Source organism: Gracilinanus agilis, chromosome 3, assembly GCF_016433145.1.
Source record: "Gracilinanus agilis isolate LMUSP501 chromosome 3, AgileGrace, whole genome shotgun sequence".
Taxonomy (NCBI): domain Eukaryota; kingdom Metazoa; phylum Chordata; class Mammalia; order Didelphimorphia; family Didelphidae; genus Gracilinanus; species Gracilinanus agilis.
In genome coordinates, this window is record NC_058132.1 from 655120753 (window position 1) to 655133775 (window position 13023).

Genomic DNA, 13023 nt, shown 5'->3' on the forward strand with positions numbered 1-13023 from the left:
CTGTAGGCTTTTTATTTGTGTGTTTTTTTTTAAACCCTTAACTTGTGTATTGGCTCCTTGGTGGAAGAGTGGTAAGGGTGGGCAATGGGGGTCAAGTGACTTGCCCAGGGTCACACAGCTGGGAAGTGTCTGAGGCCAGATTTGAACCCAGGACCTCCCGTCTCTAGGCCTGGCTCTCAACCCACTGAGCTACCCAGCTGCCCCCAGGGGGGTCTGAGAGACTCTTGGGCTTGGGTTTCAGAGCTGCTGCTCTCCATCACAGCCTTCCCAGATGCTGGCAATCCAGGACTGTGGCTTCCTCGATGAGAGATCTGGCACACGAAGGACTGCTTTGGGAAGGAAAACGCCTGCTAACCTGTAGCAGCTGCTCATGAGGCTGGAAGTCCTGGTCCAGAGCTGGTGATGGTGATGCTCTGAGAATGGCTGCCCCAGGCTGACGGGACCTCGTGGCTGTCAGGGAACCAGGGGCTCCGACGAGAGGGAGTGGGAACAGGGGAGGAGAGCGGAAGGGGAGAACAGCAGCTTCTTTACCATGATGGTCTGTCCACGATCTCTAAGCACTTTTTAAACAGTCGCACCTGTATTCATTGAACACGTGACAATTAGACACCGGCTTACCTTTTGTTAACACGCACCCATATGGCCAAAAACCCTTTCCTGCCATCTTAGAATCAATATTGTGGATTGGTTCCAAGGCAGAAGAGTGGTAAGGGCTAGGCCATGGGGGTCAAGTGACTTACCCAGGGTCACACAGCTAGGAAGTGTGGAAGGCAGGATTTGAACCCAGGACCTCCCATTTCTAGGTCTGTCCATATGGTATTCTTAAAGTCAAACCACTGACTTGGGACATGAGCAAAATCCCTGTAGCTTGAGACTCTTGATCAAAGCTTCATGGACCCTTTCCACTTCGGACAGGCAGTCTGGGTAGTCTAGAGGCCCTGGTAATAATCAACAAGACTTTATCGATCGCTTTCTATGTGCCCCGAGGGGCAGCTAGATGACCCAGAGGATGGAGTACTGGATCTGGAGTCAGGAAAACCTGAGTTCAAATCTGGCCTCAGGCATTTCCTAGCTGTGAGACCCTGGGCAGGTCCCTTAACTCCAAGGCGGCAGAGGAGGCATCCACTGGCTTACTTGGCCATGAAATCATTGAATGGGTCGATACACACACATACTCCCACACACATACATACATAACATGAAGGGAAGCCTGGAGCAGTCAACAGCGAGTCCTGAGTTCCAGAGCTGCCTCTGGAGCCTTCCGGCTGCCCAAGTCGCCCTCCAAGACGCGGCGCTGCTGAGCTGCTTTGCTAGGGACTGTCCTTCCTCCTGCCTCTCTTCCCCCAAGAAGCCCTTAAAGAACCCAAACCCCCTTCGCCAGGGCTTCTCCCCCGAGGGGGAGCGGCCGGTCCGGGTCAGCCTTGGCTCGCACCAGATGGCCCCCGAGGTCCCTGCCAAGTCTGAGATTCTGCGCCGCTGGGAAATGTTGGTCCAATTACACGGAATTGCATTGAAAGATGAGGTCTGAAGGTTAATCAGTTTTCCCAGCAGCCACAACAGATGGCGGGCGATCGGCGGGTCAAGCCCAGGGTCCGAGCCGCAGAGCCCCCTCCCTTCCAGGCCCTCCTCTTTCCAGGGAGCCCTCCAGCTCCAGCTCGAAGCGAGCACAGACACGAGCCTGGAAGGCTTCCGACGTGCGCGCGCAGGTGGAGCTGAGATAACGAATCCCCGGATGGGGGCCACCAGACCGGAAGCTCCCTGGGAGGGCCTCCTCCCGCCCGGATGTTCTGGGAGTGCCTCTCAGTCCACGCTGGGAGGCGGAGCTGCCTCACCAGAGCCATTCTATTACCGGTGTGGACATTCCCTCCATCAGCGCAGACCACCAGCCTACCTCACTTGGGCGAGCTTCTGGGGCCAAAATAAATGCGTCTGCCGGGGGTCATCCTTTGAGGGGGAGACTGAACGTAGCCGGCCTGGCCTTTAGAGCACGTCTGTCATCCCTATTTCTGCCCGGCCTTTTACCCAGCCTCCCCAGCGCGACCCCGACGCCCAGAACTGGAGTTCTGTCGCTGAAGCTCTCCAGACCCTGAGACTTCGGGGGTGGGCATGGGGCAGGGGCGCGGGGGGCCTCTTCAGGCGAACTAAGGAGGCGTTGGAGACCCTCCTTTTTAGGGGAGGATTTGAAAAGATGGCAGGAGCCTGACGCCCCCCTCCAGATGGAGAAGGCAAGGCAAGCCGAGTCAGCAAGCATGAATGGAGTAGCTACTTGACAATGGCGGGGCCAAGGGCTTTTCCTCCGGTTTTTCCTGGCAGACAAATTTCTAGTCAGCCCAAAGATGAAAAAGAAAGGGGGGAAAGAAGGAGAAAACTAGGTTTTCTTCTTTTAGAGGGATGTATATGAGAGAAGACCATCTACCCAAATAAATCCTAGATATATCTTTATCTATCTATCTATCTATCTATCTATCTATCTATCTATCTATCTATCTGTCTGTCTGTCTGTCTGTCTGTCTATCCATCCATCCATTTATCTATCTGTCTGTCTGTCTATCCATCCATTTATCTATCTGTCTGTCTGTCTATCCATTTATCTATCTATCCATCTATCTGTGTCTGTCTATCCTTCCATTTATCTATCTATCCATCCATCTATCTAAGTATCTATCTATCTATCTATCTATCTATCTATCTATCTATCTGTCTGTCTGTCTGTCTGTCTATCCATCCATCCATTTATCTATCTGTCTGTCTATCCATCCATTTATCTATCTGTCTATCCATTTATCTATCTATCCATCTATCTATCTGTGTCTGTCTATCCTTCCATTTATCTATCTATCTATCTATCTATCTATCTATCTATCTATCTATCTATCTATCTATCTGTCTGTCTTTCTATCCATCCATCCATTTATCTATCTATCTATCTATCTATCTATCTATCTATCTATCTATCTATCTATCTATCTGTCTGTCTNTATCTATCTATCTATCTATCTATCTATCTATCTATCTATCTATCTATCTGTCTGTCTGTCTGTCTAAACATCCATCCATCCATTTATCTATCTATCTATCTATCTATCTATCTATCTATCTATCTATCTATCAAATCTAGATATATCTTATATATATAAATTATAGGTATCTTTCTGTATATGCACATATACACATACATATATATACACGAAAATATATGCACACATATGTGTGTATATTTTATATATTTACACATTACATAATTTATATATTTATTCAATATTCTATAATATATTGCATAAATTGTTATATATTAAATTCTTTATACTATAAACAATATATAACATTGTATAATATATAGAACACAAATATATAACATAACATATACTATATAAATGATACAGACTTTATATAATATTCATATATATACACACACAGAGAAACAGGCCCAACAAAGCTAAAGGAGAGAGAACATGATGATTCTAAACAGCCTTTTTCTGAGGACGAGTCTCCTTCCCAGATGCCAGGGGGCAGCCTGAGGGCTCTTCTTGCAGAGGCCTCTGGAACAGAATGTCCTGACCTTTTTGAATGGGGCGGGAAAGGGCCTTTTAGGCAAGTTCTCTGCGTCTTTGTTTTTAGTTACAGACCCAGAAATCCTTTTAATGGCCTGTAATGTTATAAAAAAGCCAGGACATAATGTGCAAAATGTTAGCTATGGGGCCCAGGCCTTTGAAAAAATGAAAGTCTGACTTCTTTGGAATTATCTAAAAATAATAGTCCTTCTCCCAGGGGAGAAGAAGGTCTTGTGTCTAGAAAGGATGCCTAAATTCACTTCCTCCCAGTCACCACGTGAGCCTTACTTTGGTGGTGCCAAGATCAGGCCTTTGGAACTCCTCACTGTCCTTGGCTAGTCCTCCCTCTGGGTCTTGCACCCAAAGACTTCTGGGCATGCCTCTCTTTTATCTGGGTTCCTGAGGCTCAGGTAAACCTTTGGAATAGGAAAAGCCAGGTCACAGGGTTGAAGAGTATGTTGGGATGGAGGGTTCCAGTGTGGAAAATAGGAGAAATCTTTTGGTTCTTAGTTCTGGGCATTCTCTCTGGCTGTCCTCATGCCTTCAATGTTCTCTCTCCACTGCTTGAACTACTGACTTCTTTGCATTCCTTTAAGTCTCAACTAAAGACCCACATTCCACAGGAAGCCTTCCCCAACCCCTCTTGGGTCCAGTGCCTTCCTTCTCTTCCTTATTTTCTATTCATCTTTCTGTAGCTTGTTTGTATTTATTTCTTTGCATGCTCTCTCCCCCATTAGGTTGTAAGTTCTTGAAGGGTAAGATGCTTTTTTTGCCTCCTTTTTGTAACCTCAGCTCTTAGCAAGGTGCCTAATCAATATCAATCGATTGATTGCTATGGAGATTTGTTTTCATTTTTTTACCCACATGTGGCTGTTGTACCTGCTACATTTTCTTGGAGCCACAGGTGAGAGATGGGTGGCAGGCAGGCACCAAAGGTGGATGAGCAGTCCTTAGAAGGGCTCTCACCAGAGATGCTGGTCCTCCCTGCATACTTAATTCAATTGCAAGTCAAGACATTACCTGCCATGCCATTGGTCCTCTTTGAAAATCAAGGACAAACCACAGCAATAGGGATGGTATGGGTCCAAGCTTCTCACTCTCCTGCTAGTCCTAGAGCTGGTTCTCTGAAATTTTGCTACCACTCTCTCCTTTTCTTTTTTTTTTTTTTTTTAACTCTTAACTTCTGTGTATTGGCTCCAAGGCAGAAGAGTGGTAAGGGTGGGCAATGGGGGTCAAGTGACTTGCCCAGGGTCACACAGCTGGGAAGTGTCAGAGGCTGGATTTGAATCCAGGACCTCCCATCTCTAGGCCTGATTCTCAATCCACTGACCTACCCAGCTGCCCCCACTTTCTCCTTTTCTTAAAACCCAAAGGAGTCTGCTCTTTGTTCCCTCATTCTTCCCATTCACACCCAGACCAATCTTTCCCAGAGGGGACAATTGATAATAAATGATCTATTGGGGCTTAAAGGCCCTATCACAGATACAAAAGCCAAGTCAGATTCTCAGAAGAAAGTCCACTTTGTCAAACTCTGCTTGATTCCATTTAATCCAGTTCAGTGAACATCACCAAAGAATCTACTATGTGCAGGGCTTTGGATTCTGGGGATAAAAAACTCAAGAGAAATGGTCTATATCCTCAAGAAAATTATACTGAATTTTAAAAAATAGCTAATATTTTATAGCACTTTGAAGACACTATTTCATTTTTTATCCTCAGAACAAGCCTGAAAGGGAGGAGTTATTATGAGCCTCATTTTTCATTTGAGGAATCTGAGGCAAACAAAGTTTAAGTGCCCAGGGTCGCAGCTGATAAGTGTCTGAGGCTGGATTTGAATCGAGGTCTTCCTGACTCTATACCTACCCTCTAATCCATGGCACTCACCAGCTACTCCCTTCAAAACTGATCCATCAGTAAAGACTTCAGATAGGAGGCGAGATCTTAGCTAGGCATTGAAGGATGGGTAAGAAACTAAGTGTTGGACATTCTAAATGAATGGGTTCTACTGGGAGAACTTGTACAACCGAGTAGCCAGAGGGCAGAGAGGAGTTGATAGGAAATAAACTCAAGTCCCTACTATGTGTCGGGCCATACACAAGGCACATAGTGGAAATACCACTAAGAAAAAGAATGACAACTCCTGCCCTCAAAGAGCTTACAATCAGATGTAGAAGGAAGCTGAAAAGGAGTTGGAGGGGCTCCAGATGGTTCCCTGTGCAGGGACATGATTTTTGTGGAGTAAAACCAAGTGGGGTTCTGGCCTCAGATACTTCCAGCTGTGTGTGACCCTGGGTGAGTCATTTAACCCCATTGCCTAGCCTTTACCACTCTTTAACCTTGGAACCATCACACAATATTGATTCTAAGAAGGCAAGGGGTTAAAAACAAAAAAAAAATCAGGCAGAGCTACTGATGGGAAATGAAGATACTCTTCAGACCAGATCCTTCCCAGAAGATGCCCAAAGCAGGGTTAGCATCACTCAGTTCTACAACCTTTAATTCAATTTGGCACACACCCATTGGGCACTTATCCCATGCCAGGCCTGTGGATGGTTCTGATCATAAGACAAACATAATTGTTCACTTCAATGGGACTTACTTTTTTCTAGGAGTGGAGGGGAGCTCAAAACAACCTAGGTGTGTATTTGTCTCTATCAGGGCTTACTTATCCTTCTAGACGACTCAATGGCATCTGACACTGTCGGCCATTCACTCTTCCCATCTCCCTCCAGTTTCTGGGTGGCTGTGACATGGAGAGACTGGCATGAAAACACCAGTTGGGGGAACACTAGGATGGTCTAGGTGAGAGGCGATGCTGTTTCACTCCAGGTGGCCTCAGGAGTGGATAGATTCAAGACGCATTGTGGACGCAGAATGGAGAAAGCTGGCCAGTCAATAAGCATTATTTAGTTCCTCCTCTGTGCCAGGTGCTGTTCTAAGTGCTAGGGATGCACAAAGAGGCAAAAAGCAGTCCCTGCCCTTAAGAGACATAACTTAATGGGGGAGATGCCATGCCAACAAACATGGAGCTTGGGCTTGGCAGAAGATGGGATGGCACCTGACCAGTGCGGAGAAGGAAGATGGAATGATTTTAGGAGTTGTGGGACTAGAAGGTGATGTGTTGAAGTTTAGAAAGTTCAGAAGATAGCGAATTTTAAGGGAAAGAGAATGAGTTCTCTTTCAGAAAAGTTGAACTTGATGTCCCTTTGAGTCACCTAGTTCAAAATATCAATAGGTATCCGGGGATGGGAAAGTGAAGCATAGGAAGAGATGGGGTCTGGAAATATCGATCTTGGTGTCATCCATGCAGAGTTAATCACTGAACCCGTGGAACTTGGGAAGGTGGAGAAAGAAGGCAGAGAGGAAAGGGAAGAGGTGGAGCCTTGGGGGAACACCCATAGGGTATCAGCAGGTTTGACATCAATGATTCAGCAAAGGAGACTGAGAAGGAGTAGGTGGAGAGGTAGGAGGAGAACCCAAAGGAAGCAATGTCATAGCCACCCAGAAACTAGAGGGAGATACGAAGAATGGATGGCCAACAGTGTCAGATGTTGTTGAGAGGTCTGGAAGGATAAGCCCTGAGACAAGGTCATTGGATTTAGTCATTAAAGTTTTAGACTTGAAATCAGGAGGATGTGAGTTCAGGTTTAACATCTGATCATTGTTAGCTGTGCGATATTGGATGAGCCACTGTCTTTCAGAGTCTTATTTTCTTCATCTTGAAAATGGGGATATTACTTATATTATCTAACTCATGAAGTGGTTATGAAATGACAATTCTATGGTGTTTTAAAGTCTGTAAAGCACTTTCCATTCACTGTCTCATTTGGGTCTCATAACAACCTGGTGAGGTGGGTACTGGAGCCCTTATTATCTCCATTTCATAGATGAGGAAATTAAGTTCTTATCTAAGAACTTGAGTGATTTTGACCATTATCACTCTGAGTCAATGTCTGGGATAGCATTTGAATCCAGTTCATTTTAGCTCTAAGTTCAACCCCTCACCACCAAATCAGAACCAATCTGATTAGAGTGACGGACTTAATTAATCAATCAATTATTAAGCATTTGTCATATAAAAGGAGTCATGGCAGATGAGATCAGAAAGGGAGGTGGAGTTAGATTATTTGGAAGGTCTTTTTTTTAATTAAATTTTTTTTCAAATACATGTAGAACTTTTTTGACAATTGTTTTCTGACATTTTTCTATTCAGATTCTTTCCTCCTTTTCTTCCCCCACCTTCCTGAAGCAGTAAATTAACTGATAGGTTATACCACTGTTATCGTGCAATACATATTTCCATATTCTCCATGTCATATCTGAAGACATGTATCACATATACAATTAAAAAACTCATAAAGGGGGCAGCTGGGTAGCTCAGTGGAGTGAGAGTCAGGCCTAGAGACAGGAGGTCCTAGGTTCAAACCCGGCCTCAGCCACTTCCCAGCTGTGTGACCCTGGGCAAGTCCCTTGACCCCCATTGCCCACCCTTACCACTCTTCCACCTATGAGACAATACACCGATACAAGGGTTAAAAAAAAAAAAAACTCATAAAGGAAATAAAAGTGAAAGATGGCATACTTTGATATGCATTCAGACTCCAACGGTTCCTTCTTTTGCTGTGGATATCATTTTCATGATGGGTTATCTTGGAACCTTGTTTTGCTGATAATAGTTTAGTCCTTTACAGTGGATTATTGTGTAGTATTTCTGTAACTGCATGCAGTGTTTGTCTGGTTCTGCTCACTTCACTTTGCATCAGTTCATTTAAGACTTCTCAGACTTTTCTGAATGTATCCTGTTTATCATTCCTTATTGGGCAATACTATTCCATTACAAAGCTTATTCAGCCATTCCCCAATTGATAGACACTCCCTCAAGTTTTCAATTCTTTGCCACTACACAAAAGACCTGCTAAAATATTTTTGTATAAGTAGGTCCCTTTCCTCTATCTCTCATCTCTTTGGGATACAGACCTAGTAGTGGTCTAGGTTGGTATCCCAGTTTTCCACACCCCCTTCAACAGTTATCATTTTCCTTTTTGGTCATATTAGTTAATCTGATAGGTGTGAGGTGGAATATCAGAGATGTTTTAATTAGCATTTCTCTAATCAATACTGATTTGGAACATTTTCACTTATTACTACAAGTAATTTTAATTTTTTCTTCTGAGAGTTGTCTATTCAATTCCCTTTGACCACTTACCAATTGGGGAATGTGAAGGTCTTTGGAGTAAGACATTTTAACAAATATTTGATGGAGATTTGTCTTCACTGGACAAAAATCAACCCTGAAGGCATCTTGCACCCAATGGATGGGGCACTGACTTTTAAAAAGTGGAATGGGAATGGTCAGTGATCGAGAAAACTCACCGTAGAAGTCATGAATCATAATGTAGGCCCGAAATAATTCTTCCGAGAATGGGAACTCTGGTCTATAGCCTACAACAATATTTCTCTTTACCTAAATAGAAAGGCACGAGAAAGGAAGCTCAGGCTCTTCCCAGTGCCAAGACATTGTGGCTTTTGCTTTGGATTGACCATGGGGAAATCATAAAGCTGATTAGCCCTGCCAGAGTCCGGCGTAAGCTGACTTCTGAAGCCATGCCCGTGACCAAGAGGGTAAAACGTTGTGGAACATTCCCACGCTGTCTGCCAGGCAACTGTGGGCACTGATGGGAGCCTAATGGACACGGGCTGGCATCCCTCAGGAACGCCACAAACCCGGTAGATCACTCGTCTCCCAGTGCCAAGTCCGGGCAGTCTGTAGGTCTGAGCCTGGGGAAGGCGTCCTTCCAGCTGCCTCTAGACGATGCATCTCTATAAAGCAGCTTGTGCGGACATCCCCAGCCCCAAGCTGGGGCTCGGGAAATCGGGTGACTCGGCTTTGAAGGGGAAACGGCCTCTCGTGGGGCCCCAGGCGCGACTTCCAGCATGGTGCGGGCCTGGGAAGAGCAGCGGAGCCGTGGAACGGAAGCATTTGGAGAAGTTCTTAAGAGTCCACGGGCTCTCGTTACAGGAGACGGTCCGGGCAGAGACCGGCATGCCTTACAGGTACCGTTTATTAAGATATCAGTCTTAGTAGGAACAGGCTCTTGCCCTGAACGACTGGGCCTGACACACCGTAAAACAGGACAGGGCTGGATTTGGAGGGAGGAGACTCGGGTTCAAATCCTGTTCTTTCCCCCACAACCTGTGTGAGACCTCAGAGAACTCTGGGTCTCATTTTCCTCATCTGTGGAACAGGAAATAAGCTTAAGACCCCTTCCAGCTCTAGGTGTGGGAGAGAATCTAGGTGGGGGTAGGGAAGAAAATAAGGAGAAGAGAACAAGGATTTACTGTTTATTTCTATATGCTCGGCACCAGGTTAAGGTCTTTGCAAATATTCTCTCATTTGATCCCAAAGTGGATTCCTCTCCCTGCCTCACTCCAATTATATGGCATCTTCTCCAGAGTCCTAGAAAAGGCTATTTCAAAACCATCTGTGGTATATGGCATGATGTTATTTTGCAGATGAGAGTATTCGAGAAGTATCCTGGAAAGAGGCTCAGATTTGAAGTCAGAGGAACCAGATTCAAATTGTGCCCTCGCTTTATCACAATAGTTTGGGTTAGCATTATAAGATTTCTATTTTTTATTTATTTTATTTTTAAAATTTGTATATTTAAGATTTGTATTTTTAAGACTTGTATATTTATTTTTTTAAGATTTAAGGTTTGTATTTTTTTTTTTAAACCCTTAACCTTCCATCTTGGAGTCAATACTGTGTATTGGCTCCAAGGCAGAAGAGTGGTAAGGGTAGGCAATGGGGGTCAAGTGACTTGCCCAGGGTCACACAGCTGGGAAGTGTCTTGAGGCCAGGTTTGAACCCAGGACCTCCCGTCTCTAGGTCTGGTTCTCTATCCACTGAGCTACCCAGCTGCCCCCAAGGTTTGTATTTTTTAAGATAGCATTTTAAGGTTTGTAAAGAGTTCCACACCCCTTTATCCTTGAAATAATCCGGGAGGGTAGGAGCTATTATTATTTCAATTTTGCAGTTGAGGAGACCAAAGTAGGCAGAGGGGAAGGGATCACACAGCTAGGAAATGTTTAAAACCAGATTTGAATTCAGGTCTTCTGACTGCGAGGCCCAGGTTCCATCCACTGTGCTACCCGGGGTGGGTGGGTAGGTGTGTGTGTCCATGTACCCAGGGCTGAGCCACTGGGTTTTGTCAGGCCAGAACTGGAGTGAGGTATGTTTGCACTTAATACTTACAAGTGAGTTCTCAGAGTTCTGCCTGTTGCTTGAGGCCAGCTTGTATGTGAGAGGCAGAAGAGACGGCTTTAGCCAAGTCTCTCCGCCTTTAGTTTCCTTGTCCATAAAATAAGGTCATCGGCCCGTTTTGGATCTGAATTTGGAGGATGTGTATTTGCAGCCCAGCCCAGAAACGTAGAGACCCTCCTATTGGGCCAGTCACTTCTGGGCCTCAGTGTCCTTATTTGTAAAATGAGGTCCTCCGGCTCAGTGCGTCTCCTTAGGGTCTTAGGTTTGGGAGCTGGGAGGGACTTTGGGGCTCAGCCCAAAGAGTCCAATCCCCTCATTTTGCAGAAAAAGCAAACCAAGATTGGCTCAACCAGCACCAGAATGGGGGCTTCCTGGTGTCGCAGGAGACCTCCCATGTGCTGTTCAGTATTTTCTTTGAAGCTGAAGTCCAGTAGCCAGCGCTAATGGCTAATGGGGCAGCTCGGATGTTGAGCAAGCTCTCTTGGAAATGACGAGAGATTTTATCATTGTGGTTCAAGATGAATAAGAGTTTGTTCTCTAACCTTTCAGGGCCATCATTTAGCCTGTTAATGATTAAAGAGGGTGAGGGCATTCTCCTCCCAAGCCGGAGATGTTCCACCCATTATCCTGGGGAACATTGCCTACCCTGGAGGACCTGCTGTTCTGTGTGGGCTCCAGGGGGAAAGACCTAGTCCATTAAGACCTTCTGCAGCAGCCAGGATTCTAGCTACATCCAGAGGTGGGGAAAAGGTCCTGCCTGACAGGGAAATAAGTTGTCAACATCGATGGTGCAGAGAAAAGAAAGGTTGAATGCATGAAGACCCTGGATGTGGCCCAAACAGGCTTAACCTTTACAAATAGCCCTGGTCCTCGGGCACCGAGGTCCGATGCCAACCTTCCCAGGGCCTGATTATTAAATGTCTAATAGAAATGCCCAAAGACTTTATTTTCTTAATATTTGCAAGCCCACTTTGGCTTTGCCACTGTTGGGCTAATTTATTAATGACTAATTGCAAAGTTGCTGATGATCTAATGCCATTCTAGCAAATTGCAATGAGAAGATGCCCCTCTGGGGGGAGAGAAAAGCATTTTGCAGGTCTCTTGTGGGTCTGAGACTGTTCAGGTTTGGGAAGAACATTAACTCTTTCTGATCTGAAGGGAAACATTTTCCAGATGATAGAGCCATAGGACTGGAGCTGGGAGAGCTCTGGCACTCACAGACCCCTCTCGCCTTCACCCCATTCCCCAATTCCCTTTTCTTCCAACAAGAATCCCTTTTCTTTCAAACCAAGTGACTGCATCGATGCTTCTAGCTCTGAAATTCTATGCCTCCAAGACTATGAGGCTCTTTGGCTCAATAAGAAACTTTTTTATCACCTCCCCTTCCACTGATATCAACATTATTTGGGAATCAAATGTGAACAAGAGAAAGAAATTGCAAAAGATGGAAATCTCAATGGCGATCCCCCCAAATTATAGCTTAGAAGAAAAGTTTAAATGCTTTCTTTGTCCCTTTATTTAAGTCCAAGCGAATGGACACAGCCAGGGATTCACTCTGTGTTCTTCTGTTGCTAGTTGCCAACCTAGTGAGTTCCCTTATTAAAAAACTGTTCCTAGATCCCCTTTTGGATCATTTTCTATCTGATGAATGTTTAGCTATTTATAATTTATTTTCAAATAAATTTTATTGATGCCTTTTGTTTCATTAAATATTTCCCAATTACATTAAAAAAGGTTAACATTTTTTTAAAAGATTTTGAACTCAAAATTTTGAGTTCAAAATTTTCTCTCTTCCTCCTGCTCTTTCCCCCCTCCTTGAGAGGAGAAGAAATAGGATCTTGATTCTACACATGAAGTTATGCCATTATCATTTCTGGAGATATACTCTCCCCTCTCTCCCAACCCTTATATATTGCTTCCCTGGAAATGAACTCTCCCTCATGAAAGAAAAACAGTTAAACAGAAACAAACCATATGGTGAATATTTCTGACAATATATATATATATATAATGCTCTACCTCTGAGTCTCTTGCTAGTCTGCTCCAGGGAATGCAAATATATAAATAGACAAGTAAATAAAAGAGACATGAGAGGAGAGAGAGAAGAGATGGAGAGGGAGAGGGAGAGAGAGAGGGAGAGAGAGAGAGAGAAGAAGAGAAGAGAAGAGAAGAGAAGAGAAGAGAAGAGAAGAGAAGAGAAGAGAAAAG

The 13023-nt window shown here is 44.7% G+C and overlaps 1 protein-coding gene across 1 annotated transcript in view; it reads left to right on the forward strand.

Moving 5' to 3' along the window:
* Nucleotides 1-9363: 9363 nt before the first annotated feature.
* KCNAB1 (potassium voltage-gated channel subfamily A regulatory beta subunit 1) overlaps nt 9364-13023 on the forward strand; it is a 434965-nt gene continuing 431305 nt past the window's right edge. The window contains exon 1 of the mRNA XM_044669530.1: nt 9364-9605. Within this exon, the coding sequence (XP_044525465.1) occupies nt 9364-9605 (242 nt within the window). The remainder of the gene's footprint in view (nt 9606-13023) is intronic.